Source organism: Manacus candei, unplaced genomic scaffold, assembly GCF_025592945.1.
Source record: "Manacus candei isolate 608988 ecotype Guabito, Panama unplaced genomic scaffold, ASM2559294v1 h1tg000059l, whole genome shotgun sequence".
NCBI lineage: Eukaryota > Metazoa > Chordata > Aves > Passeriformes > Pipridae > Manacus > Manacus candei.
Genome location: NW_026138107.1, coordinates 435,186 through 461,889, shown reverse-complemented (window position 1 = coordinate 461,889; position 26,704 = coordinate 435,186). Strand labels below are relative to the sequence as shown.

Genomic DNA, 26,704 nt, shown 5'->3' with positions numbered 1-26,704 from the left:
TTACGAACACAACACTCTGAGCTTGGTGACCTCAGCTGGATGTTGTGGAAGAAGTTGTATGTATTAGAACTGTCCCCGTGACTTCATGGGAAAGGATTTCACTCTTTCACTTCAGTGTGGCAAAGCTCTTACAGGAAATGAACAGCATAAAAATGGAATGATATGGGAATAAGCAGCTGGCTTACACAGCAAAGAAAGGTTACTAGCAACATGTACAATCATTTGTGCTGATAACATGCTTGTCGAGATATTTGGAAGCTGTAGCTTATTTATAAAAGTTATCTGGAAAATGAGGTGGACATCACGATGCATTTTGCAGGAAATACACAATTATTCAGGACAACCAAATACAGCTCTCACAGCTAGAATTACACATGGATCTCAAAGATCTGAGTGATAAAAGGGAGAAATTAAATATTATGTGCATGAAGGGAATTATTCTTTACTGTACATACACAGTGATGAGCTCAGAAAGAACTTTTATTACACAGGGATGAGAACTTGGAAAACCCCATCCCCAGTTCTCTGAAGATGAGAATTCAATGATGATATCCACAGACAAGAAGGTAGAGGGAATTAGTTATTGGTTATTATGGAAGGAACTAAGAATAGAAATCCTCCTGCAAAAGTATGTGGCAAAATCCACGTGGCAACTGTATTTTGAACAGTGAAACCCCAGTACCCCTAATTTACTAAGAGCAGAAAGAGGAAATCAGATACTGTATTAAATGAACATCTGGTTTGCTGCCTTATGGTAGCTGGGTTGTTTGGTTTTTTTTTAATCCATATAAACGGCACCAAATATCTCTACAGTTGTTAAACACACTGCATGCATAAAAACCCCTGGAATGGTGACCAACATACTTTAACCATTATCCACCAGTTGTAACAACACTTGCCTTGACCTGAATTTCTGGACAGGCTAGGCAGTCAGTTTTGGAGTTTTGAACCTCCCAGCTTTCATAATCATGTCACGCCAGTGGAGTGGCAAAGTTGTTGTACATAAGGAATACTTTGACAGCGGACAGAGGATGAGGAAGAGTAAAGGCTGAAGTCTTTGCTACTGTTTTAGTTTTGTGGAGAGGTGCGTGCTGTCTCTGACAGGGATCTCTCCAGCTGTGAATGTCTCACCTAGACATCCACATCAGAGCAAGCTGCAAGGTGCAGTGAGCCTAAAGGGTTTCAGTGAGCACACAGACCTCATTTCATCCAAACGTTGTGTCCATTCTGTCAAACGACTCGTACCTTGAACTCCAACGCCTCTGAGAGGCCAGCTTCCTCAGAGGTGCACTTCCCAAACTGGCTAAGAACAGCCCCACATGAAGTGACCCAAGAAATATGGATGACACTATCAGAGAAGTGAAGAAATGAGTTGCTGTTATCATGCAGCAACACAGATGCAGCTAGCCCCCCTTCTCAGAGGGCTGGGAGATTTGCTAGAGATTTCTAGAAACTACCTAGTAAACACCAGTTATTCCTCAGCCAGGAAAAACAGTCTCTCCAAAAGCCAACACTGATTTCCCAAAAGCAACAATTTTTAAGGTGGTTTTTTTACATTTAAAATAAACACATAAAGAGAATACCAAGCCCTTTATTTTTTCTCCTGTTATATTTATTGATCTTCTAGGAGGCACAATGGAAATTTCAGCTTTTGTCCATTTTTTCCTCCCTTGCAAAGCACCAGGGTACAGGTTAATAGTCATCAGTCTACAATCAATATTTCAGAAGGTCTCTGATCACATTTTCACATTTCCTGATAATAAAGAGGCACATGTGCCAGTAGCTAAAATAAAAATGATTTAAGCAATACTTGCTTAAAAAGCTGCACTGACTGCTATTTTAAGGCAGGTTTGGTGAAAGTTTGACAAGCAATATCCCCGTGAAATGAAAATAACTTTTCCTATAGAAACACATTAACTTTGATTGGAATAAAGGCTTTTAGGAAATACTTCATCAGTGTGTAATTATACTGATGTTGCACTTCCTTTAGTTAGAAAGACATCGACAAATCGTTTTTGTTCAGAATTCTGACTTCTCAGCTCTTCCTTTACCTTGCAGGAAAGGCAAGCAGTGATGGTCTATTGTCACAGAAGGCAGGGGTTTCTCAGGGCATTAGTAATTCAGGCCAGGCTGAGTCCCCAGGATCACTCAGGCTGTGTTCTCAATGACAACAGCAATACCTTGTCCACCGCCGATGCAGGCTGACCCAACCGCGTATTTCCCACCACGACGCCTGCACACAGAAACCAACAGTGAAAATCACTTACATTTAAGAAACCACAGTAGCTCCTGTCCTGATTTTATGAAAAGAAAGTAGCCATCAGCTGGATATTACTAAAGATGACGTTTTAGAATGTGTATGTTGTTCTTTTTCTAGAAAAATATCGTGAAGCCAGAACTGATGTTGAAATATTTCTGTAGGAAACCAATGACTTTAAAGGCCATCTCATTCCACCTCCCTGCCATGGGCAGCGACACCTTCCTCTATCCCAGGTTGCTCTAAGTCCTGTCCAACCCAGCCCTGGACACTTCCCGGGTAGTTTTTAAACTTCCTGAACACCGCCGAGGTAATTTTTAAAACCTAAGTTTCCTACAGCCACGCTCCAAGAAACAGTTTTCTAGAAGGTGCAAGTTTTCTGGGGCTTTATGGCTGAACACTAACACAGAGTTGCAAGTACAAGCAAAGAGATACAGCAATCTCTGCCCTGAGGGGAAATATTAGAAAAGGAAAATTCAAATTAAAATGGTGCTAAGCATATCAAGCCAAAAGAGTCAGAATTTCTGTAAACAAAGAGAGAAATTAAAGGAGAAAGAAGGTGATTTTAAAGCCTTTTAAACTATCCCCTTTCAGTACCCAAAGAGGACTGAAAAGGGATTTTGAAAAAGGGCCTGGAGGGACAGGACACGGGGGAATGGCTTCCCACTGCCAGAGGGCAGGGTTAGATGGGATATGGGGAAGGAATTCTTGGCTGTGAGGGTGGTGAGGCCCTGGCACAGGTTGCCCAGAGAAGCTGTGGGTGCCCCTGGATCCCTGGAAGTGTCCAAGGCCAGGCTGGACAGGGCTTGGAGCAACCTGGGATGGGGAAAGGTGTCCCTGCCCATGGCAGGAGGTTAGAATAAGATGATCTTTAAGCTCCCTTCCATCACAAACAGTTCTGTGATTCTACTTAAATGCACCATGTTAAGAAAAGAACACACTTTGCTCAAAGGCCATTTCAAAAAAGGAAACCTTCCCACTGACTCCTGTGAGCTTGGATCAGATCTAGATGAAGCAAAAAACCCTGTAATGACAACAGAATGGAATATGAGGCAGGTGCAGGAGCTGGACTGCAGCACAAAGGTGACAAATTCATACAGAAAGCGGTACATTCCAGTGAGGAGAGTTTTAAGCTGATCGACTGGAAGAGTTTAGTCACGCTGAATCCAGGCTAAAAACCTTTTGTAGGCAGAAATACCTCAGCACTGCATTCTCTCAGCTGCGTGCATACCTCAGCTCATGAACCAGATGAGCTGTGATCCGCGCCCCCGAGGCACCCAAAGGATGACCGATAGCGATGGCACCTCCGTTGACGTTGGTCTTCTCAGGGTCAAGGCCCAAAACTTTTTCGACAGCCAGATACTGAGGTGCAAATGCCTCATTTACCTAAAGCACCATGAGAAACGATACAATTTTTACATGAGCTTTCAGCACACAAGATTGAAAGAGGTGAACTTCTCCACCGGGTCATTTTGAGAAAAATATTAAACATTGTTCATAAAAGCACACTTAAGTCAACTTACAAAATGTCAATCCGATCCAATTAAAATTAAAATACTAAGCAAGTATGACGTATACATTATAAAAAAGGTATATTCTGATGCAGTGTGCCCGGGAAGAGCCTGTTCCTCTCACAAGAAGAGGCCCTGTTCACAAATGGAGAAGTGTGACTAACTGAAAACATGAACAGTCCAGCCAGCAGAGTAACACGTCATGTCACATGAGGGTATTTTTATTCCATGGAATGCTATCACGCCATTTTCATTTTCCACATGCCTGAGATTTTTGTAATGACTGTGCAACTGCACGGCAGAAATGAGATGGACAGAGGTCAGGCAGCTCCTGACATGTAGGAACACCTACATGGATGAGTGGAATGTTTCTGCTAAAAAGATCTGGGGGTAAAATCACTGTTCATGTAAAAACCTCTCACCTCTACCAAATCCATATCCTTCAGGGTCAATCCTGCTTTCTTCAAAACCTCAGTAATTGCAGGTACAGGGCCTGTTTGGAAATTATATGCAGTTAGTTAAATAAAAAAAAAATCAATAAATAAAGTGTTCTAACCATGTTATAAATAGGATAGCTTTATAAAGCCTCACCAGTTCCCTTCCACTGAGCCTTTGAACAGCCAATGAATTCTGGACATGCCACTCACCTGCTTCATTAGGTGGTAAGAGAACTGCTCAATCTCAAAACTACCAGTCACCTTCTCAACACACAACCAGGGAAAGTTAAGAGGGTCACTACTGCTGTGCTGCTGTGGTGGCAAACACACACAGAGCTTCCAAGTCCAGAGAAGGGACAGTCCCCATACAAACAGAACAACTTCACAATAGATGTGAGGCATTCTCCTTCCCAGTACTCTTGGATCAGTTTATTCTTTACTCACAACTTGCAGCCTCAAGGTAAACAAAAGAGAAGAACACCAGGCTGCTCCAGAGTTGCTGGTCATGGGTGTGGTTATGGGTATTGTTGTTTTGATGTTCTTAATAGATCAGAAAATCTTCTAGTAAAAACCCTAAAATTTAATTAGTTTATTCTGAACAATTAAATACTCCCTCAGAGCCAGGTCTTGGCCAGCTGAAGACAGTAAGATTTTTCTTTTGAGACTATTACAGAGTTTGTCAACAAAACTGTTCTCTGGAAGAAAGTTGACATCTACAAGCTATTATAATCCACTAAGGGAAATTATTCTCAAAGCACAGCTACCTAAGGAAAGACACACTCAAAGAGAATTTGAAAGGGTTAATTGGGTATGTGCTTGTGGGACAAAGATACCAAGATGTTATACGGTGGTTGATCATTATCCAAAAAACCCCCCAATTCTAAAACACTAACAACTCTAAATCTCTCACACAACTAAAAAAAGGGCATAGAAAAATCCGAGCTCAAAGAATAAAAAAATCACAAAAATAGGTAAATTACCAAAGACACAGAAAAATTAAAAGAAGAAAGGGCCCAGTTCAGAGCTCAGTGAAGTATCAGAGAGCCTCGGGCAGCTTAATACTAGATTCTAAATGCATCTCATTAAGGAAGGGTTTTAGTATGCCCGTTATGCCTGAGAGTAACGGCAGGGTCTCGTGTGGACAATACAAAGACCACCAATGACAGCCAAGTAAACTTCCCTCTTCCCCTCCTCTTTTTTCAAATAATGAATTCTCTCACTAAACACTGTGGGGCAGGACTCCCTGTCACTATCAGTATGTGAAAGGGCAGTTGTGCAGACTGAGGTCCTGTTCTCAGATCTGTTGCTGTCATGTCCGTGAATCTCTTCTGGTCTCTTTGAGTTGCTGGGGATAAGCTGTGGTGTGAAGGAGTTGAGATACTGTTTCTCTCTATGATTTATGAAGTTTTTAAACAAGCTAAAAGGGTTGCCTGACCTAGGAAGAATGGGCTGGTTTAGGAAGCACAATGACAGCATGAAGCCTGGCGAAATAAACCCTCCCTCCACATTTGCTTTGAAGGTTGTGACAGTTAGATAGTCTGATCAGGGAAACAAACCTGACAATGCTTCATTTGCATTTCCACTGACACATGGAACCAGTCAACAATGGCTTCTCTGAACAGAAGGACAGAGAGGAGAAGCAACTCTGGGATACAATGCTGTCTACAAACTAAACAGAAGGGAAAAATCCTGGGGTGTCTGGATTGGATTTGAGGAATTGTTTGCATTACAAACTACTTGATGAGGAAACAAAATATGGGATAAAACAATCAAGAAAGTATTTTGTTTGCCAAATAATACCTGAACAGATGTGTATCCCGGAATCCAAACTTAGCTTGAGCCACTGAGTAACTGCTCAAAGGTGTGCACATAGCCAACACTTCCTCAGCAAGAGGTGAGAAAGACAACTCATAGTTATGCATTTTATAATGGGATTTTGAAGTTTACAGGAAACTAAATTTCAGGAGAAAAATGCTTTATAAAAGAGTGTTTGTCTTCTTGACTTACTAACAGAGAGAGTAAAAAGGGAAAGAAAAAAGGTGCTGGGGGAACTATAGCTTAGTGTTATCACCATAGGTCGGACAGTGCACATACCCTTCCAGCCAAAGTGAGGAGTAAATCTGTTCCTCTGCATGAGAGGGATGGACTGACACAGTGGAATGGACAGTAGGACACACAAACATCCTCAGAGCTACCAGACTGAGTACACTGCAGCCTCCCTTTCTTTCCTTTAAAATGCCCAGGAAAAGAATATTTTAATGCCACTTGATGCTAAAAAATAATGTGCTTTATTGCAACTTACCAATGCCCATGATGGAAGGGTCACAGCCAGATGAGTGATATGCTACCACTCTTGCCAGAGGAGTAAGACTGTGCTTTTTAAGTGCTGATTCACTGGCAAGGATGACTGCACCAGCTCCATCACACACCCCCTTGCAATAAGAGAGAAAAGCATTCTTAGTGAGAAAACACAAAGAAACAAAAAATCTCCACACTCTTTTAACTAAACTCTCAAAAAAGACTTGAGCCCAAAACACCATAATTAACATTTAACAGACAATTTTTATTCAAAACAACAAATGACAATCTGTCACTATTCTGAGGACTGGGAAAGGAAGTTAAATATAGATGTTTAATTAATTCCAATGTTTTAGCAAAGTAAAATACACTTTTTACTCTAAAAGTCTCCTTTGCATTGGAAGCATGATTCTGCAGACTTGCAAGAACACAATTAATAATGGATAATGTATGTGCTATTAATTATAAAAGATACTTTACAGACACCCACACTTACTGTGGCTATGATGATCTATTTTAGGCAGGAATTCAGGCTATATGACCACAGTGGTCCTTCTGGCCCAAAGAACATTAATCAACTAATTAAGATACTGACTGTAAGAGGAACAGTCCATAATGATATGCTGCTAAGCACTCAGTCTACTCTTGGTAAGAGCAAAATGTGGTTTGGATGACAGAGGATATTAACTGTGGCACAAAGATGAGCAGCAGCAGTTTGCCCACTAATATAATGCCTGGTTTGTAAAGCAAATGTTCAGTAGGCATTGCCCCCAAAAGAAAGTAGGATGGCTAATTCTACACAGCCACTGCAGGTATCAACTGCACAATTCAAGGCTGATGAAAAGTGCCAATGCCTCACTAAAAGATCAGTGGCAACCCACAGAACCAAATTTTAGGACTTAGGAGCAGACTGAAGGATCCCCTGAGATCTTGGGGCTGGAAAAGTCAACCAGGGGCATCGAGCTGCAGAATGAGAAGTCACTTTCATCAGGAGACACCACTGACAGCCAAAGGTGACTCAGTGAGACATAAAAACAGTGGCGACAAATCTGGAGAACCACAGAGGAGACACTTTCACAACCCAGGGCTCTGACATACTCACTGAAGCATTCCCAGCCGTGACCGTTCCATCCTTTTTAAAGACACACGGGAGCTTTGCCAACTGTTCCATAGTGGTCTGGGGTTTGGGGTGCTCGTCCTTTTGCATGCTTTCCTTCCCCTTTTTGGTTTTCACTTCAATTGGTGCCATCTCAGCATTAAAGTAGCCAGCATCATTAGCTGCAACCACAAAAGGGAAAATAAAAGGACTCTGATAAAAACATCAAGATGATTGCGCAGCATGAACAATAATCATATTTTCATGTGCACACAACTTTTGCTCTATTTTAACCAAAAGTTCAAGGGCAGCAATGTTTATGCTTCATTTTGCTTAAATAAGCTGGTTGGTGTTTTATTGTGTTTTGTTTTGGGGTTTTTTTTTAAGAATTTGGGCAAAAACTGTACAAGTAAACTCTCAAACTTCTCCAAAAAAAGTCTCTTCTAAAATATTAAAATTTTATTTCAGTTTTAAATAACTGAACTCTCTTTTGTTCTGTTTTATTTTTGCTTTAAAACATTGGATTTATTTCTGGTACGAAAATAAATGTACTGCTGCTTTATTCTACAGCTCTGTTGTTTATCAGATAGCCAAGAAGATGTAAATCTCAGAGAGAAATGTGGAAAAAACTCCTAAGACACATTTTCTCTGCTGATAAGGTATTATATATCAATTAAAATTCTGTCCAAGGTACTCCTCTACAGGTATCACACTCAAGGGAGGATCTCAGAACGGGATTCAGCTGCCTAAACCATCTGAGTCAATTCAAGACATTGCAGGTATCTAAGATGCCCATAAAAGCATCTGGCCACAATAACTAATATAGCATTAGATAGGGATTTAAAACTAAGACACAGAAACTGTCATATCTGATGTTGTTTAGCTACCTCTGGACTTCTCAATAAATTCCTCAAAACCTTTTACTTTCCTGATTAGACACAGGACTCTCTCTTTACTGTGGAATAAGACGAACTGGTCCTACACGCAGAAATAAAAACAGCAAGCCAAAATCCTAGAAAACAAGAAAGAAGCACAGTTTCTAGCAAAGAGTCCAGGAATAGCAGGAGTTAGCTAACAAGATCAGCAGGAAAGATAATAAACGATGGAGAAAAATTATAAAAAGCACTGCTACACCAACTGCAAAAAACACAGACTCTTCTTCCAACAGTGCAGCTGTTAAAATGCACCATCATTAGAATCTAAAGGAATGCCTGGATCTTTCCTTCCTACCCTTTGCCTTTGGATTGCAATGTATGTAAAGCCCCAGGACAACCCCTACAACTGGTTTTTGGCCTAAACTTCACAGTAATCCAGTCATAGAATCTGAGTGGTTTTGGTTGGAATGGACCTTAAAGCTCATCTCATTCCAACCCCCTGCCATGGGCAGGGACACCTTCCACTAGCCCAGATTGCTCCAAGCCACATCCAACCTGGTCTTGGATACTCCCAGGGACCCAGGAGCAGCCACAGCTGCTCTGGGAAACCTGTGCCAGGGCCTCCCCACCCTCACAGACAGCAATTCCTTTCCCATATCCCATCTAACCCTGCCCTCTGGCAGTGGGAAGTCATTCCCCCTTGTCCTGTCCCTCCATCCCTTGTCCCCAGTCCCTCTCCAGCTCTCCTGGAGCCCCTTTAGGCACTGGAAGGGGCTCTCACGTCTCCCTGGATCCTTCTCTTCTCCAGGTGAACCCCCCCAGCTCTCCCAGCCTGGTTCCAGAGCAGAGGGGCTCCAGCCCTTGGAGCATCTCCATGGCCTCCTCTGGACTCTCTCCAGCAGCTCCACATCCTTCTTATATTGAAGGCCCCAGAGCTGAATGCCTCTGATATGGCTTTGGCCATGTAAACCACCCAGAGAACATTTTAAACACAATTCCTGAAAAAATATCCTCTCTTCAGATTCCATCTGCTCTAACTGCTCAAGGGTTTTAGAACAGCATTGGATTTGCAAAAGAAAGAAAAAGGATTCAGATCAATGACAGCACACACTGACACGTGAGGATGATGTGGGTCACTGTGGATGTTCTGCAGTGCAGAAGAAAGAAAGGAGGGCAGTCAGGCATGCCTGGGACAATGCTGCATCCCACCAAAGGGTCACCAACAAGCCACATTTATGAACACAAATCCAGTTCAGTTAGGTGACACGTGACAGGGTGTTAAAAAGCATTTGCTGCCTGAACAGCTACAGAATGTCCACGAGGAAGGCACAGGAAGGCAGGTGGAAAGGGGGCTCCCTACTTAACCTGCTGGTGGGCACAACACCTGACTCAGCAGGCTCAAAGTCAAACCCTTTGGGAGTGGGCTACTTCTACCACAGGGCCAACAAAATCATGAACTACAGTATGCAAATCAAAGGACAAATTACACCACAAGCTACACAGAGCTTGAAGATGCTTTGAATCAATGCTAAAAACTGAACAGATTTGAGGTTAGTGCCATATAAACCCTTCCATTCCTGCATGTACTAACCAGCTTTGCACCTCTGTTGCGTTTTCAGTGCGTATCCATCACAGGCCTCCCGTGAGATGTTGTATTTTGCTGCCAGGTTTTCAGCTGTCACTGCCATAGGTATTTTAACATGTGTATCTGTTAGAGCTTCCCACAACGTGTCTTCCAACTGCACGGCACATTATGAGAAGAAAATCAGAAAACACAGCAACACTGACATTTATTATTGACAGTTCCTAACTGTTCAGCAGCCTCTTGGAACCTAATGGTTCTTTGCAAAATTAATTCAGGTTACCCACAGGTAATTTATTTATCAGAATGAACACACTGCAAAGCAGTGTGCAACTTCCTGTGTGCTATTTTAGCTAATCTATGCTGTGCTCTTGTATGGTTTTTTCCACTCCCACTTGGCCCCAGGAAGCTTGGGAAAAGCCTATGACTTTTGGTATTTCAGTACATTTTACTTGTGTATGAATTATTTATTGGAGACCTATGAGAAAACACACCTGTCTGGTTGCCAAGAATGAAAGGTGAGGAACTGTGAAAAGACACAGCAGCCCACTGATTCTTTAGCTCTTTCTCTACTGCCAGGTAAAATGACTTTACAAGAGTAAAAGGTTTATGCAGGCGTAACATCTCTGGTGAGAAAATACTCAAACCTAACTTCACTTAACCTGATAAAGGCAAGCCCAGTCTGTTCAGATGGGTTTTGTTATCTCTGTCACCAGTAAAGTTCTGCCAGATAAATCACCCATTCACCTGATAATTCAATTATCTTCATGATAAGAGCCCAGCAGAACCTACTCAGTGTATCAGCAGCTTTGTGGAGGTGTTCTCTGTAGGAACCGAGGCTTAGACACAGTGCCACGCAAGAACAGAGCCAAGCCTAATTTGTATGCACCATCTTCACAATGGAACCACAGCACGGGAAAAAACCCAAAAGAGCTGAAACACTGAAATATCCAAATTTTGCATTCTGATATCAGTCATGACCCACTGAGCAAGTGGTAATTATCAGAGCACATTATCAATTGATCCTGCTGCACATTTCTCACAGTATACACTTCTTCTTCAGAAGAAGAAAATGTAAAAATAACTTACCTACCAATGGATTTAATTTTTTTAAGTTTCCACTTCTGGAATGGAGAGATGCTTACAGCTTGGAGGTATACATGTTCTTCACCAGTCTGCCCATCTACTGCCAGCATTAGTAGCCTTGCCTAAATTGTATATGCCTCTATTTCACAGCCTCTGACAAGTTTTTAACACATAGTACTTGCATGGGATGTACCAAGTGAACTAAATTTTGTGTCTAAGAATTTATTGATATGTTTATCATGGAACAGGAATTCAAATATGGTTTTGGAAAAGCTAGGAAAACTGGCATGCTTAACAGAATTGCCTGAACCTACTGTTTTGATAATGTATGAATACTGGCTAAATGCTTTGAACAACTACATCTGGATCTAATCTCCAATATTTCCATTGCCAAGAATTTAGTGCCTACAGGTCTGATACTTACATTGCTCTGTGAACATTACTTAGTTCAGAGAATTAAAAAAGAGTCCAAAAAAAAAGTACCAGACCTTGAGTTCTGCTCCTAATCTGGTTCCAAATCGAATCTTTCGAACTGCATAAGGAGCCTGGCTCATACTTTCAGCTCCACCACACAGAACAACTTCTGATTCATTAAGGCAAATTTCCTGTTAACAGAAAAACAAAACAGATCCAGGATTTAGTGTCTGAGTAAGAAAAATTAAGTGTTTGGTGTTTGAGTAAGAAAAATAACAACGGTTTTAAAAAAAGAGCTTGTCACCTACGAAGCCACAAAATGAGAATGAATTCAAACTTAATCATGTGTGTATTTATGAAAGGTTTATTAAGGTTGGGGTCTGTCTCCTTCATGGCACTTTCCTTCTTTCTCCTTTCAGCAAGGAACGATTATATCCATGAGGGAAGAGACTATGGGTGTGTACACATGAGAGGACAGAGGAACAAAGACATTAAGCCTCTGCATGCTTGTGTGGTTAGGTTCACAGATGGTTGAGCTGGGTGTTTTTAAACTCCCAATCTTCTCAAAAGAAATACAAATTAAATCTCAAAGCCTGAATGATTGGAAAAAATGGGACATAATTTTAGAAGACATTAGCTAGGTAAGCTGCCAAAAGTACCCAAAACATACTAATTCATCACTGGCAAAGCACACAGAACCTAGAATCCTAATTCTTAAACACACCATCAAACCACTGAAAAATTGTGCTTCCCTAAAACAATTCACTGAGTTGGACCATTAAGGTTATTTCTGTACTGGAATGGAAGCAGATGAAATTATCCCAAAGAAGTTGTGGCTGCCCCATCCCTGAAAGCCACTGATTTTACTAATATGTGCTGAGATGTTTTCTACAGTGACTAAAAAAATTGTGAACGTTTACTAGCAGCTCAGCACAGAAGCTGCAGCTTTGTTGTGTGCCAGGGAAATACGGAGCCAGTGGCTGCATTGATCGAATGCCATCTTCAGAAAGGACCTCACAACCTTTACTTTCAATAAAAGTGGTCAAATTCTCCAGCACTTTTATTCAGTGTGGACAAGGGTGTGTATGGCCTTTGCAGAAAGCACCAGAAAAAGTGGTCAGATGGATATTACTGTAAACATGTAACCTTAACTCTACATCGTCTTTCACATTTTTTCCCTCTAGAGGATCAGACCTAAAATAATCCTCTGGCCAAGAAAAACAAAAAAAAAAAAACCACAAAACCAACTATCCCGTTGCTCAAGTATTTGTAAAATAAATGTAGGAACAAATGAAATAAAACCCCCTGTACCACTGTACCATCTTACTCAGTGGTTTTGGGCACCCGCTCAAAGAGAAGTTGATTCTTTTCTATTTTAAAAGAAGTGACACTATAAATTACCTAACCCATGAGAGGTTTGGATCTTTGAACAAAAGCACTTAAAAAGCCCAAGCTGCTGCTTACACAGCTAACCAGGTGAGAATATAAACAATGATCAAGAGATGAAAGCCTCCTGTTGTGGTCCTGAAGCCCAGTAATTCCAATCCAGACAAACAGGATCATGGGATCCAACTACTGCACAGCTGAGATCCATTTCACCAGCTAACACTTGCTGCATTCCTTATACTAAACTAAAAATAGCTACAGTGCTGATTTTAAAAACCAACCACAAAATGTGGCACTGTGGAGGCTGAACTCCTGCAAAAAAACAAAAGCATGCAGGACAACAGAAGTCTCTACCAGTGGTAGCTAAAAATCCACGTTAAGACTCATCCCAAACACAAAGGACATGTTTCTACACGCGCCTCTTCTCTCACATTAACAGCCTGATAAAGATTACAACCAACACAGAAGTACAGAGCTTTGTACCTGGCATCCATTGGCAATGGACTGGAAACCAGAGCCACAGAGCCTGTTGACAGTGAGCGCTGGCACGGAGATGGGAACCCCCACACGTAAACCAACGTGTCTCGCGATGTAAATCGCATCTGGAGAGCTCTGCAGACAGAACAAACAGCGGGTTTTGCCACTGGAAAGCAAAAGTCTTGATGAAAGGTCAGGATGGTGTAACTGCATCTGGTAGAAGACAGTGTATGTTCAGCAGAAATACAACCTAAGAAGCACCCTGATTCACTTCAAAGAAGATACTATTCAACATTATCTGAAAGTGTCAGTGTCTTAATGTGCATTTTAAATGAAGTGTGTGTTGTAAAAGGCAGACATCAGGCCAAAATGGGACTACAGATGCTAAGATTTAAGTCAACAACTTAGTAAGTCTTAATGTTTTTCTTTATCCTTTATTTTTAAAACAGTATTCACACAGCAGACTGATATAAGGACAGATCCTGACTGGTGAGCAGCAATTACTTTAAGGTAAATTAATATTGCTCAGACTAACAGAGGAAGGCCCCCCAAAACCACAGAGAACACTTATGCTCTTGGGTATCATGCCCTAAGCTACTGTGTATTATAAAGACAAAGTTCTGTGCACAGTGCTGCATGCCAATGCAAGTTTAGATAAAAAAACTGAATTAATGAAGCCACTTCTGCTGCAGAAGGGGAGTTTAAAATGGTCATACACTCATAGTAATTTAAACTTAATCAAATAATAACTAAAAGGAATCCAGGGCTAAAAAAAAAAGAAAATCTATTGGGATGGGGAAGTATGATGCAAAGGAAATGTACTTTAAACATGAAAAGTAACTTTATTACCAGAATGCTATTTCTTATGTAAAAGCATTACAGCAATTATTTTCTAGGTCAGAGGCAGTTCTTACAAAATTAAAAAGCTGAATAAAAGAAGCTGAGGTGGTATCTGTAGGAGACAGAATAATCTAAGGCTACTCTTGGCTGAAAATTCTTAACAAGGAATACTGCATGTTTCTTCACATATAGTGAAAGTTTTGTTACTTGCTTCTTCTGCATCCTTGAAATAGTGCAAAAGAAAAGTCCCTACACTTCATAATGGTGAAGTCAGAATACAAAAAATAAATAAAAAAAAAAAAGAAAGCCAGAAATGTTCTTTGCTGTCTTGCCTAAAACAAAGACACTCATCTAGATAAGTGGATAACTGCTGTTTTGCAAAGTGGTGCCCTGCATACAACACCATCCTCTTCACAAACTCTTTGGAAAAGAAATGGTTGTCCAAATGCCTCTTTCAATCAAGGCATGAATCCTTCCAGCTCAAAGGAAACTCATATTTACTCCAAAAAAAAATCCTACACAAAACTCAAGGGAAATAGATTCAAATCAATCAAAGATAAAAATGGATTTATACAATTCAGTGGAAACCTGATCACTGAGTTACACAGCTCAAGCCTTCAAAATAGGGAAAATGTACCAGGGATTAGCAACTGACCAGTTAATGAATATATATTTTTAGGAGATTAGCTTGTCCTGGTTTACACTACCTCTCGTACCATAAAAAGAAAGCTAAGCCTTGCTCCCAACAGCACCACAAATCAGGAGGGTATGTCCCTCAAACGCGAACAGGAAACACCACACCACAAACGCTGCTCACGCACTTCACTCCCACGTCGTCACTTCATTCTTGGCCGCGAAGCTGCCCACAGGACCACACCGAGGGAGACGACGCTGAAGAACCCCCGACCAGCAGATTTTCCAGGGTACCAACCTGCATGACATTGCCCACGACGACGCTGTCGATGATCTCGGGGGAGACCTTGCCCGCGGCCAGCGCGGCGCGGGCGGCGTGTTCCGTCAGGTCGGTGGCCGAGAAGTCCTTCAGCAAACCCCCGTAGGTCCCGAAGGGAGTGCGCTTTGCTGCCACGATGAATACACCTGAAACGCAGGCAGCAATCACCCACACGTACAGGGGGCCGACAAACAACACCGCCAAGTCAGCCTCAGGCGGATAACACCCTAAATTCACGTGAATATTTGTAGATACAGGCAGCACCAACCCCCCGCGGTGCGGGATAAATGATATAATGGTGGTTTAGACAGGGAAGGCAGGAAGAACTTCCTCGTGAGGGGAAGAGGAGGGGCAGGCACTGAGCTCTTCCCTGTGGTGACCAGTGACAGGACCCCAAGGAATGGCCTGAAGTTGTGTCAGGGCAGGGTTAGGTTGGATTTCAGGAGAAGGTTCTTCCCCCAGAGGGTGGCTGGGCACTGAACAGGCTCCCCAGGGCAGTGGGCACAGCACCAAGGCTGACAGAGCCCAAGGAGGGTTGGATGATCCTCTGGGGCACAGGGTGTGACTCTTGGGGATGATCCTGCACAGGGCTGAGGGTTGGACTCAATGGTCCTTGTGGGTCCCTTCCAGCTCAGCACATTCCATGGTTCTGTGAATTAATGGTCAGAAAGAAAAGCAGGGAAGATTCCAGAAATACTCCCTTTCCACAAAGAGGTTTGACAAAAAGAGGGAAGTTTGCATTTGGATACCAGGCAGGCGAAGGAGGCTGCCACACACATCAGATATTAGTGGCATTAGTGTACCGAAACCATGATAGTAACATCCAAGAAATTCCATAGTGGACACCTGTGAAACAATCAGATGATGAACGGTGCTTTTAACAAACAAAGAGGTCATTCCGTCATCCTAGAAAAAACAGCAGATTTTTGGCTTATATTCTGAAAGAGTTTCCACAAAGGAAAATAAAACCCAGACAAAAAAGCAAAATAAAAATTTAACTTTGATTCCTTCAGCTGAAGAGGAAAAATGCTCCCTAATCAGAAATTTTACACTTCTGCTAGAATTATTTAAGTCATCTAAACTGCTTTAGCATCAATCTTTCAGGTTCTGAGAAGAAAAGCCAGTTTTCAATAGGCAGGAGAGTGTGTGCCAGCACAAGTGTACAAAGGCACTGGGACGTGGAGTAGCTCACATGAATTCCAGCCAGGGAGAAGCCACCTCTGAACCAAAGCAAACATCTACTGGCTGCCTGTCACAGTCCTTTTCTGCTTCCACGTGCAGAAAAACAAGTGGGAGGCAGGTTGTGAACTTTTCCCCAGTTGAACAACAGCACTCACATACTCTGTTTCTACAGCCGTCATGGAAAACCCAGCTATTTTAAGTAACACTGCAAGGACATATATATATGTAAGAATGAAATTTCCTGTTCATTAAGCTGCTCATGAACACTGATTTCAGGCTGTCAGATCCATATTACTTAGCTGTTTTGTTAGAGAGGGTGTTCCTCCAACTCTCATGTATCTGGATCCCAGGCTGAACGATTGCTAGAAAAGGACTTTCCAAACTGGTGAATATCAAGGCTGCCCCACTGACAAGGACTTGAACACAACACTGGGATCTGAAATATGCAGGGAGCATGCTTAGAATCACAGAATCATATCACAGAATGGTCTGGTTTGGAAGGGATCTCAAAGCTCATCTTGTTCCAACCCCTTGCCATGAGCAGGGACACCTTCCACTAGACCAGGTTGCTTCAAGACCCATGAATCTGACCTTCAACACTTCCAAGGATAGGGTAGACACAGCTTTTCTGGGCAACCTGTGTCAGGGCCTCACCACCCTCACAGAGAATTTCTTCCCAATATCCAACCTAACCCTGCTCTCCTAAGCTTGTCTTCCCTGCAGCAAAACAGGCCTTGACATTCATCCTTCACCGCTCCTCCTGTCCACTGATTCCCATCCCTCTGCCTCCTCCAAGTTGTGCCAACAATAACTGATTACAAAGCTTTGCTGCAGACCAGCTCAGGGACATGACCAAGCTAAAAGAACTCGTCCTCCTCCCTTTTGTTCAGGTTGTCTGTTATCCACATTATTTGCTCAATTGCACACACTGTGGCATTGCCTCGCAAAAAGTCCAGGGGCAAGGATGGAACTTTGCCCTTCAACATTCCTTTCACAATAACAACACCTCTCTCTCTTTCATGAAGGCTGCTCACTGCTGCCCACTTCCCAACAGCACTGTGGGGCCAATAAACCAGGGCAGGTCACACAACCGAGGCAGCTGAAGAGTAACCCAGAGTCAGCAGAAAACGAGGGGCTAATTTTCATTTGGATCAGCTCCGTGCCGAGTTCACCTTCTGGTTGCTCAATAAAACAGTAATTCGAGACTAAGAGAGAAGGCTGGACTGAACCAGCAAGAGAAGATGATGAAGCAGCAGCAGCACAAGCTGTCATGCTGAATTAAACTGGACACAGAGCCATGCCCCAAGGGAATGTACTCCAGAGCCTGCCGAATTTTGCTTGATTGGAGAGACATCAACAAATGCTACTCCCTCCACAGAATTTCAGGAGGGGTAACAAGGGGTGGCTGAAGTTCTGAGTAAGAATGGACTCTGTGTCTTTTGACAGCTCTCTCTAAGTCTCCATTAATTAGCACTGTCCTACATTATCATGGCAAGACTTCCAGAGTGTCTCCCATTTTCCAAGGTGATAAACACTGGACAAGAGCAGAATAGTATCAGATGCATAGAGACCTGTAAACTTTTTGGGCTAGAAAGCAGAGGTCACTTGGAATCCTTACCAAACACTATATTCAAGATATCTTTTAACCTGGTTTTGTTAACCACTTGCTGCCAAATGCGGATCTGAAACATTCCCTAACCCTCCAACACTTCTCAAACATGCTTGGTACAAAAATAATTGTTCATCAGCCCCTATTCTGAAAGACTAAAAAACAATCAATAACATAAAAAAATTAAGAAGCAAAAACAGTGTACGAAAATATTGTGGTTAAAGATGAGAGAAGATCCTGCAACAGGCACAGAAAACTAACATCAAACAAGTATAGGCAAGGTGCTCTCTGTATTATCCAGCTCAGCAGAGCCATCAAAATTACTGCAAGAATTACCAGACAGGCTTTACCACTGAAACCTCACACCATGACTGACACACATGTTATTATTTAGGTATGGTCTGTCAAGTAGCAAAATGCTGTCGAATAGATAAAAAGCCCTATTGCAATAAATTTCAATTTTGTTTTCAAACCAGAGCAGATGAGAAAGGGCGTATTTGCCTCATTTTTAAGAGATGCAAAAGTGAAACCATGCAGAGCATAAATTAGTACTTTACACTAAACACTTTCAAGAGCTGTTGGGACTTGAAGAGTCTATTCTGCAATGCCAGTGTTAACACAGGCAGGGGCTGGATGTGACAACAGAAACCTTCAGTCATGGACATTTCAAGTGTCACTTCCAGTGACTTCTAGTCACTACATGTAAACAAAGAATGACAGAATTATGGAATCATTTAGGTTGGAAAAGCCCTCTATGACCATCAGGTCCAACTGTTCCCCAGCACTGCCAAAGCCACCACTAACCCATGTTCCCAGGTGCCACATCCACATGGCTTTTAAATCCCTGCAGGACGGGGACTCCACCACTGCCCTGGGCAGATGTGCCAGGGCTGGACAACCCTTTCCATGAAGCCATTTTCCCTAATATCCAACCCAAATGGCCAGTTACTGGACAGTCAAATGCACCCTTTGCTATAGGTTTGTAGCACGAGTGGCTTGAGCACTGCAGAAAGTCAAACCCTATATTCTAAGCAGTGCTAAAAACAGAGGCTGTGACTGACACCACGTATCCCTTCCCCACCCTCTGACCCCCATTCCCAGACTTTGATCCCCCCGCTCCCACCCTCTGCACCCCCTTTCCACCCTCTGAATCCCCTTCCCACCCTTTGCACCCCCTCCTCACCTTCTGACCACCTTCCCACCGACTGACCCCCCCCCCGCACCCTCTTCCCAGTCTCTGATCCTGATTCCCACCCTCTGACCCCCTTCCCAATCTCTGACCCCCATTCCCACCCTGTGACCCTATCCCACCCTCTGTACCCCCCTCCCGCTCTCTGCATCCCCTCCTCAATCTCTGACCCCCATTCCCACCCTGTGACCCTTTCCCACCCTCTGTACCCCCTTCCCGCTCTCTGCACCCCCTCCTCAATGTCTGACCCCTATTCCCACCCCCTATTCCTTCTCCACGCTCCCACCCTCGTTCCCACCCTCTGACCCCACGCTGTCTTTTGGAAGTTCCCAATTACTCCCAGCTGTTCGGCCGCGCTGACACGGCACGGACGGGACAGCTGGAGGGGGTAAATCCCAGGGGAGGGACAGGAACAGCTTCGGGGACTCTATTTTGCAATTCCTGAGGGCAACACGAGCTGCCCCCCCACTTCCCCCCCCCCCCCCCGCCCCGGGTAAGGGGCCCGTACAACCGGCTCCGTCCGCCCCAGAGCCCTGACGCCTGGCCCTCAGGGATCCCTCCCGGTGCCGGGATCCGCGGGATCCTCACCCCTCAGGAGCGCCATGGCCGCCCCGTCCGCTCCTGCCCCGCTCCGCGCCCCGGCCGAGCGCCGCGCCCGCCCCGCACATTCGCCACGCCGGGGGCGGGGCAAGGAACGCGCGGGAGGCGACTCGTCTGATGGGTTAACCTATCCGTAATTTTAATTTATTATTTTACTTATTTAGAATGTGTTGTTGTGCTGGTTTTCTTTCTTTTTTTTTTTTTTTTTTTTTTGAATTCCGCCTCCGTTCGGTTCGATTTTCCAGTGGTGGCTTTGGCGAATCGGCGGCGGGCGAAGGCGAGGGCGGGCGGCGATCCGTGAGGGCGAGCTGAGCGCCCACAGCCATCCCCGAACGCCTCGCAGTAATTACTGTTAATTACAGTTAATCACAGAGTCATGGAGGTTGGAGAAGATCGCCAAGACCATCGAGTCCAACCTGTGCTCAATCCCCACCTTGTCCCCCAGCCCAGAGTGCTGAGTGCCATGTCCAGTCGTTCCTTGGACACCTCCAGGGATGGGGATCCACCACCTCCCCGGGCACCCCCTGCCAAGGCCTGACCACCCCTTCCATGACGAAATTCCTCCTCATGTCCAACCTAAACCTCTCCTGGCGCAACTTCTGACCATAAACCTGCTGAAGGGGTTTGGTGGAGGGTTGCAGCCCTGCTTTCCTGGACATGGATGGAGGAGACCAGGAGCTGCCTGTAGCCCATCGGTTTGACACCAGAAAGCCCTTGGACGCTCTCATTTTCCAACATTGCAGACATTGAAAAAATAGGGGGAAAATGAGCTAAAAAAGCCTGCGCCTCATGACTCTTGTGGCCAAGAATAAGCAAGCTCTCAGCTGCACCGGGGGATCCACAAAACTCACTTTCCACAGTTCTGGTGGTTGAAAATGCACCTTGAAGTATGTAGTATGTATCTTGATTTATGTGCATAAATGCTTCAGTGGAACCGTCCAGACTCTCAGGCTGAAGATGAGAAGATTGGTGAAGATATTTCTTGTACAAACAAAAATTGCCGCATGTCTTCATGAACAAAATTTAAAGTTCTATAAATTTTCTAGAAGAAAAAATGTTTTCCTGTGGAGATTTTCATTTTTTTATTTACAAGAGTCTTTCAACTGTTTTTGCTACATAATTCCAATGATTTAATGAATCTATAAATTAGTGAATGTACAGCAACATGCAACTTTGTCTTTTAAAAGACCTGAGGGTTTTCCCATATTTTCTCTCTCTGCCACTGACTTATTTAAGTCTCATTTGAAGCTGAAGGAGGTGATTCTGCCCCTCTGCCCCACTCAGGTGAGACTCCACCTGCAGAGCTGCCTCCAGCCATGGGGAGCAACAGCACAGGGATGTGGAGCTGCTGGAGAGAGTCCAGAGGAGGCCATGGAGATGCTCCAAGGGCTGGAGCCCCTCTGCTCTGGAACCAGGCTGGGAGAGCTGGGGGGGTTCACCTGGAGAAAAGAAGGCTCTGGGGAGACCTGAGAGCCCCTTCCAGTGCCTAAAGGGGCTCCAGGAGAGCTGGAGAGGGACTTGGGACAAGGGACGGAGGGACAGGACAAGGGGGAGTGGCTTCCCACTGCCAGAGGGCAGGGTTAGATGGGATATTGGGAAGGAATTGCTGTCTGTGAGGGTGGGGAGGCCCTGGCACAGGTTTCCCAGAGCAGCTGTGGCTGCTCCTGGATCCCTGAAAGTTTTCAAGGCCAAGTTGGATGGGGCTTGGAGCAACTTGTTCTACTGGAAGGTGTCCCTGCCCATGGCAGGGGGTGGAACTGGATGAACTTTAAGGTCCCTTCCAACCCAAACCGTTCTGTGATTCTGATTCTGTGATTTAAGCACATGCACAAGGGCTGGCAGTGCATCCCCTCTTCCTCATTCATTTACAGTGGCTTTCAAGGCCTTAAGATTCCGCACTCAATTCATTTCTAATTCGCTCAGATTATTTCAGCATCTCTGAAATGAAGTTATAATTTCTAAACCTTTCAATGTCTTGAGTAAAAGCTTTGATACTGTTAATTTTTTCATAAAGTACTTTGTAATGTTTATAAAGCTACTTTGTAATGTTAAAATAGAAGCGTTTCCAAGAGATAGAAGTAAATATTGACAGAGGTTATTTTTTTACATTTCCATTTTCGACCACAAGTCACAACTTCTTCAAAAGTGTTTATTTCACAAATTTTGTTTTTATCCCCATCTGAATAGCACAGTGACTATTACAAGCATTTTCTTATAAACAGAGGTGTAGTTTACAGATTTGTTCAAAATGAAAAAATATTCTATAAGCAGTAGTATTTCATCTACAGTATTCACTCATGTATATCATTCAACTTTGACAGCAGCTATACCTTCTGCTCGTTAAGGTAGACGCTTCACACCAAAGAAAAAATAAAATCCCCAAACAAATAAAATAGACATTGCAATACAGTAGCACTTTTTTTTTTAAAAATACATAATATTTTTCTTCTAATTTCAAATTCATTTGAAAGTCTTTGTCCACTGGCATTCACACCTTGAAATAATTTGGATAGTCATCGGGGAATATGTCCTCTGGATTGTTTTACTTATCATCTACCTTGCTCGAATTTCTTTCAGAAAAAAAATAATCCATTTATGACTGTTATATATATGTGAATCAACAAAGTCAGAGGAAAAAGGTTCATGGGTGTTCATGCAATTTATTTTAATTAGGTTCTATTTATATGCAATGATAAAATGCTAATTTTTCAGTTAATGGTCTGAAAGAATAAGTTTGAACAATTTTATGCATTTACCATTGAAAAGGGAGGAAAACAACCTGTTGTTTCAAGTGCAGCTGTTTCATTTGTATCTTTTGTAAATCACGCAAATAAAAGGTCAGGCACGACAAAGATTTCAGTGAGCAAGCTGCAGGATGACTAAAGGCAGCAACTCTGCTTAAAACATGCCCACATTTTGTTACTGTTTCGCTCCTACAAAGAAATTCTTTTAGATCCAGTGGGATAAATTGCATGAGCAAAAAATGATAGTGATGTAGGATTGCATCAAATCAGTCTTAAGGTCCAATGTTCTACAGCAGCTTTACCAGACAAGATAAGCAACCTCAGCTACAAAATGCCAATAAAAGGAAAAGAAAAATAGCAAAGGAAGTTTCTGGTGAAAATGAAACACGGACATTGTCCTGGATGTTTCTTGTAGGTCAGCCAGCACATGCCTGAACTCATGTTGGAAGTGTTTGTTTTGAAATGCTGCTGATTTACGTGATTTGGGGGTTTTAGAAGTTTATTTTATTTTATTTTGTTCCCAATAGTGCTTTTCTGAGATATGTCATACATGCAACAGTCAGCATGGGTCAGTATTGGGTTTTTTTCCTGGGAAATTCAAAGTGTTTTTGCAGACCTTGTCAAAGTAAGATTTTATAATTAGGGTTTTAAATCCACAGACAACTTTTTCTATGACCAAATAATAAAAATATTCCCCTCTTTTAATGCTTTTTTTCAGATAAACAGTGGTTGAGCTAAAGGCACAGAGTGGGAAAATACTCAACTGAATAATCAATATTTAAAAATAAAGACGGAACTGGAGAAGAGCCAGCATTCTCAAAGCCATGCTTTGTGTTCGATTAGCTTTTTAAATAAAGAAGTGCTAATCTGAGGAAAGGCATGCCCAAACATAGCAATTTAACTAACATTTAAATACAAATTTTAAAAATTTCTAACAGAAAAGATAACATATATTAAAGATATTTCATACAGTGTCCTCTTTCAGATGGATCTTACTGGATAAACTGCATGATCACAGATCAAGACATTAAATCCCAGTTCCCATCTATACATACCAAGAGTTTTTAAGAAAGTACATATAAATTATGATCCTGAACGTGGAAGGACCATTATCCCCTAGAAGACCATTAAGCCCATTTTATAATTGTGATCAGGAACAAAATTGTTGCAGAAGAGGATTCTGCAGCAACCTGTCATTAGTCTGAGTGATAAGCATTAGTTCAATCAATCTCATGGGAATTGTACTGCAAATAATTTACTTCAGTGAGAGGTAGAGACCTGAGGTGCCTGAGAGGAAACTGCTGACCTACTATGAATCCTGAGCAATAGCTCTGTGTTAAAACCACCTTACAGAAAGGGTGAATTCCACTTGGAATTATCTGTTCTTGAACCGTGATGACTACTAGAGTTTGGAAGGAAGGGATGGGAGACAAAGAAAAAAAAATTCAGAGCACTGCAAAGACATTCACTGTGAAAAGAGGTAGGTACAAATAAATAAAGGTGGTGTAGATGAGTGGGTGACAGGAGTGTGGGCTTGCTGGGCACAGACAGCAAACTGGTGGCACTACCCTCATTGAATATAAAGGGGAGATGAAGGCACTACTGAATACACAGCAGATGTGAGCGCTCAAGGACTGTAGTTTGGAGGTAGTGCTGGCTCTACACAAGCAAAACATCTTCTGTGATTAGCTGGGTGATGGCTAGGGGGGAAAAAATATTTTCTTAGCCTTAAGTCTGTCTGTCCTTCAGTGGTAACAGCCGGTCTAAACCAGCCTCCATTTGAAACAAGGTATTTATCCACTGGCATAGACCAATACAATTCTTCACAGCACTCAGCTTCTCCTTTAAAAATGTGCTTTCCTTTAGAAGTGTACTATATACAGCTATCTAGTACATACAGGACTATTACAGTTTGTATATACATAGATTATATACATGATGTTTAAATCAAAACACACTTTTAGCCTAAAAGGGTTAATTGCAGCAGACAGGAGTTAGTGTACCTTCAAGACACTTCACATTCTTCTTTAAACCTCTGAGCGGACAGTGTAGCAGTGTTTGGATACGATTTACACCAAATAAAAGTAGTCAGATGGAGAGATTGGGTTTTTCTTTGAAAGCTTTTTAACCATCGTGAAATTGCGGGCCACAAAAGAAGCCAGGACCACAAAAGCAGGTAGGTTAAGATCTATTTAGACAAGATCCTTGTGGAAGTGGAAAGGGCAGAATGCTGGTCGCCAAACATACTGGTTGCAATTTGGCACACTGTGCTGTGGCAGGAGCATCACCACTCTGAGCAGCACCACTCAACCATGGGAACCCACCTCTTTCCCTGCTCGGCAGCCACTGAAAACTGAATGTGTTGTAGAAGTACCAAGAAAAAACAGTGACTGTCTTTGTGAGCAGCTGGTGCTCTCCAACATCAGTGTGGTGAGGCCAGAAGGTTGGTTTGTTTCTAAACTGAAGCTAATAAATTTAGTAAAAAAAATCCTAACAGAGGTTGCACTGATTGCAGTTATTATATTGTCGTTGTAGACAAAGAGTTCGTGTTCATTCTTAAAGAAATGGCTCACATTACCAACACACCATCTGACAACTTTTTTTGTGTTAGAACATTTCACTTCTTTTTTTTTTAAACCTTTTTTTTTTTTTTTAAGTATTCTCTTCATTTCTCTAAGCCCTGTATATGCACAACTGGTAGCATTTTGGGGGGGCTACTGGCATGAACACAGAGTTTTTCCACGGACAGCTACAGCTAGGACTTACACACGGAACTAATTAGTGCTGGAGACCCTGTAATTAAACTGGGCTGCCTTAGCATGATCTATGCATGAGATTCTGATACACGCCGTGTAAGAGGTCCAAGAACCTTGATAGCCACTGGATGAAAGCTTTTGACACTTAGGAGCACAGGGAAAGCCAACAATAGGGATCAGGATGATGCTATTCTACAAGCAGAAGGCTTAAGGCAGTTTCTTGTATCATGGTTATCTCGCTACGACAAAACCTTTGCTGATGTAAATTTGGTAATGGAGGAAAGTCCACGCTGCCAATTTATTTAAATTCCCATGAAGCAGAAGCACTGGATGTAGTTAGGAGGAACAACAGCATTTCTCAAACATAGAATTTGTGACAAATTCCACATCAGTGGAAACAAGCAGCATCCCAGGCCGTTGCTGTCTCCCACTTCCTGTTCCTTTTTGTTAGTGGCGTTTGGAGATGATTATGGGTTTTGAACTATGTCAACATCAAATCAAGCAGTAAAAAATAAATCTACTTTTCAAGTATCCTTATTTCTGAGCCACAAATTACAAAAAAAAAAAAAAAAACAAAACAAACAAAACAACCAAAAACATATGGACCAGTCCCTCTTTTTACTCTACATTTCAACATCCGTATATTACTGTGCACTGGTTCTTCCACAAGCCTGTTTGGTCCATATTTAAAGAGCTCCTTAAATTCCTTTAATGATTTTTTCTTTCATTGCTGGAGGTCTCTGGGCATGAGAGGTGAGCTTAATTCTACTTTCTTCAGACTTTATTGAGAAAATCCAAGTTGAGAGAAGCAGGGAGATGAATAGAGTCCATGGTGATGGAGGATGGGTTGAACGGGAACGAAACTGGGAACACGTGCTTGAAGTCTAACAGCAGCTGTGGAGGGTCATTCCGTTCCTGCAAGTGCATCTATGAGGTGTGGGAGAAGAAAACAAATTTAGCATCCCTTGTTGCCTTTTCTTTGCCTCTGTGGTGAGAATGTACATAATTTTATAGACAGTGCAGAAAAGTGAGAACGACTTTGTTCTCTATTGCAGCAGCTTTCCTCTGAGCAAGGAACTTCTACACAGACTGTAGAAAACACTGCTTCAGGAGAACTTGGCTATGTTTTCCAGATGAGCACAAAGCAAGATACAGGAACCTAAAAGCAACATGATCCCCTTGCACAGAAAAATGAGCACTGCACAATACCAGCAGTCTCTCTTTGATTCAGCTGCTCAGCGACAGAAACATATTCTGTGGGTAGCTGAACACATTTCTTTTTCCTGCCTCCTCCTTCTGAGCATTAAAAAGTGTTTTATTTTTCCTTTAGTTCCAAATTTCTACCTCGTGTCTTAGAAGGAGCTCCATTTCCCCAATGCTTTGCTGACTCCTGCAACCTCGTGTTCTTACTAA

The 26,704-nt window shown here is 42.7% G+C and overlaps 2 protein-coding genes across 5 annotated transcripts in view; both read right to left on the bottom strand.

Moving 5' to 3' along the window:
* Window positions 1–1,590: 1,590 nt before the first annotated feature.
* On the bottom strand, window positions 1,591–19,900 carry ACAA2 (acetyl-CoA acyltransferase 2). Its single transcript, XM_051803734.1, has 10 exons — window positions 19,780–19,900; window positions 15,191–15,357; window positions 13,426–13,554; window positions 11,631–11,747; window positions 10,066–10,213; window positions 7,606–7,781; window positions 6,508–6,637; window positions 4,191–4,261; window positions 3,489–3,643; window positions 1,591–2,233 (listed from the first exon to the last, which is right to left on the bottom strand). Exons 1-10 carry the CDS (start codon window positions 19,793–19,795, stop codon window positions 2,149–2,151), a joined length of 1,194 nt encoding a protein of 397 aa, XP_051659694.1. The 5' UTR covers window positions 19,796–19,900; the 3' UTR covers window positions 1,591–2,148.
* Window positions 19,901–21,927: 2,027 nt separating this feature from the next.
* Window positions 21,928–26,704, bottom strand: part of MYO5B (myosin VB) — a 143,816-nt gene continuing 139,039 nt past the window's right edge. For all 4 annotated transcript variants that reach the window (XM_051803659.1, XM_051803661.1, XM_051803660.1 and 1 more), the window contains one exon: window positions 21,928–26,218. In XM_051803659.1, coding sequence (XP_051659619.1) covers window positions 26,066–26,218 — 153 coding nt within the window. In that variant the 3' untranslated portion in view covers window positions 21,928–26,065. The remainder of the gene's footprint in view (window positions 26,219–26,704) is intronic.

Bases quoted from the DNA above. Each gene is read 5' to 3' on its own strand.
- ACAA2 (XM_051803734.1), bottom strand. The intron at 4,262-6,507 runs GTAAGTTGCAAT...ATTTCCAAACAG, and splicing joins CCCTTCCATCATGGGCATTG to GCCCTGTACCTGCAATTACT. The intron at 2,234-3,488 runs GTATGCACGCAG...TTCTGTGTGCAG, and splicing joins CATCTGGTTCATGAGCTGAG to GCGTCGTGGTGGGAAATACG.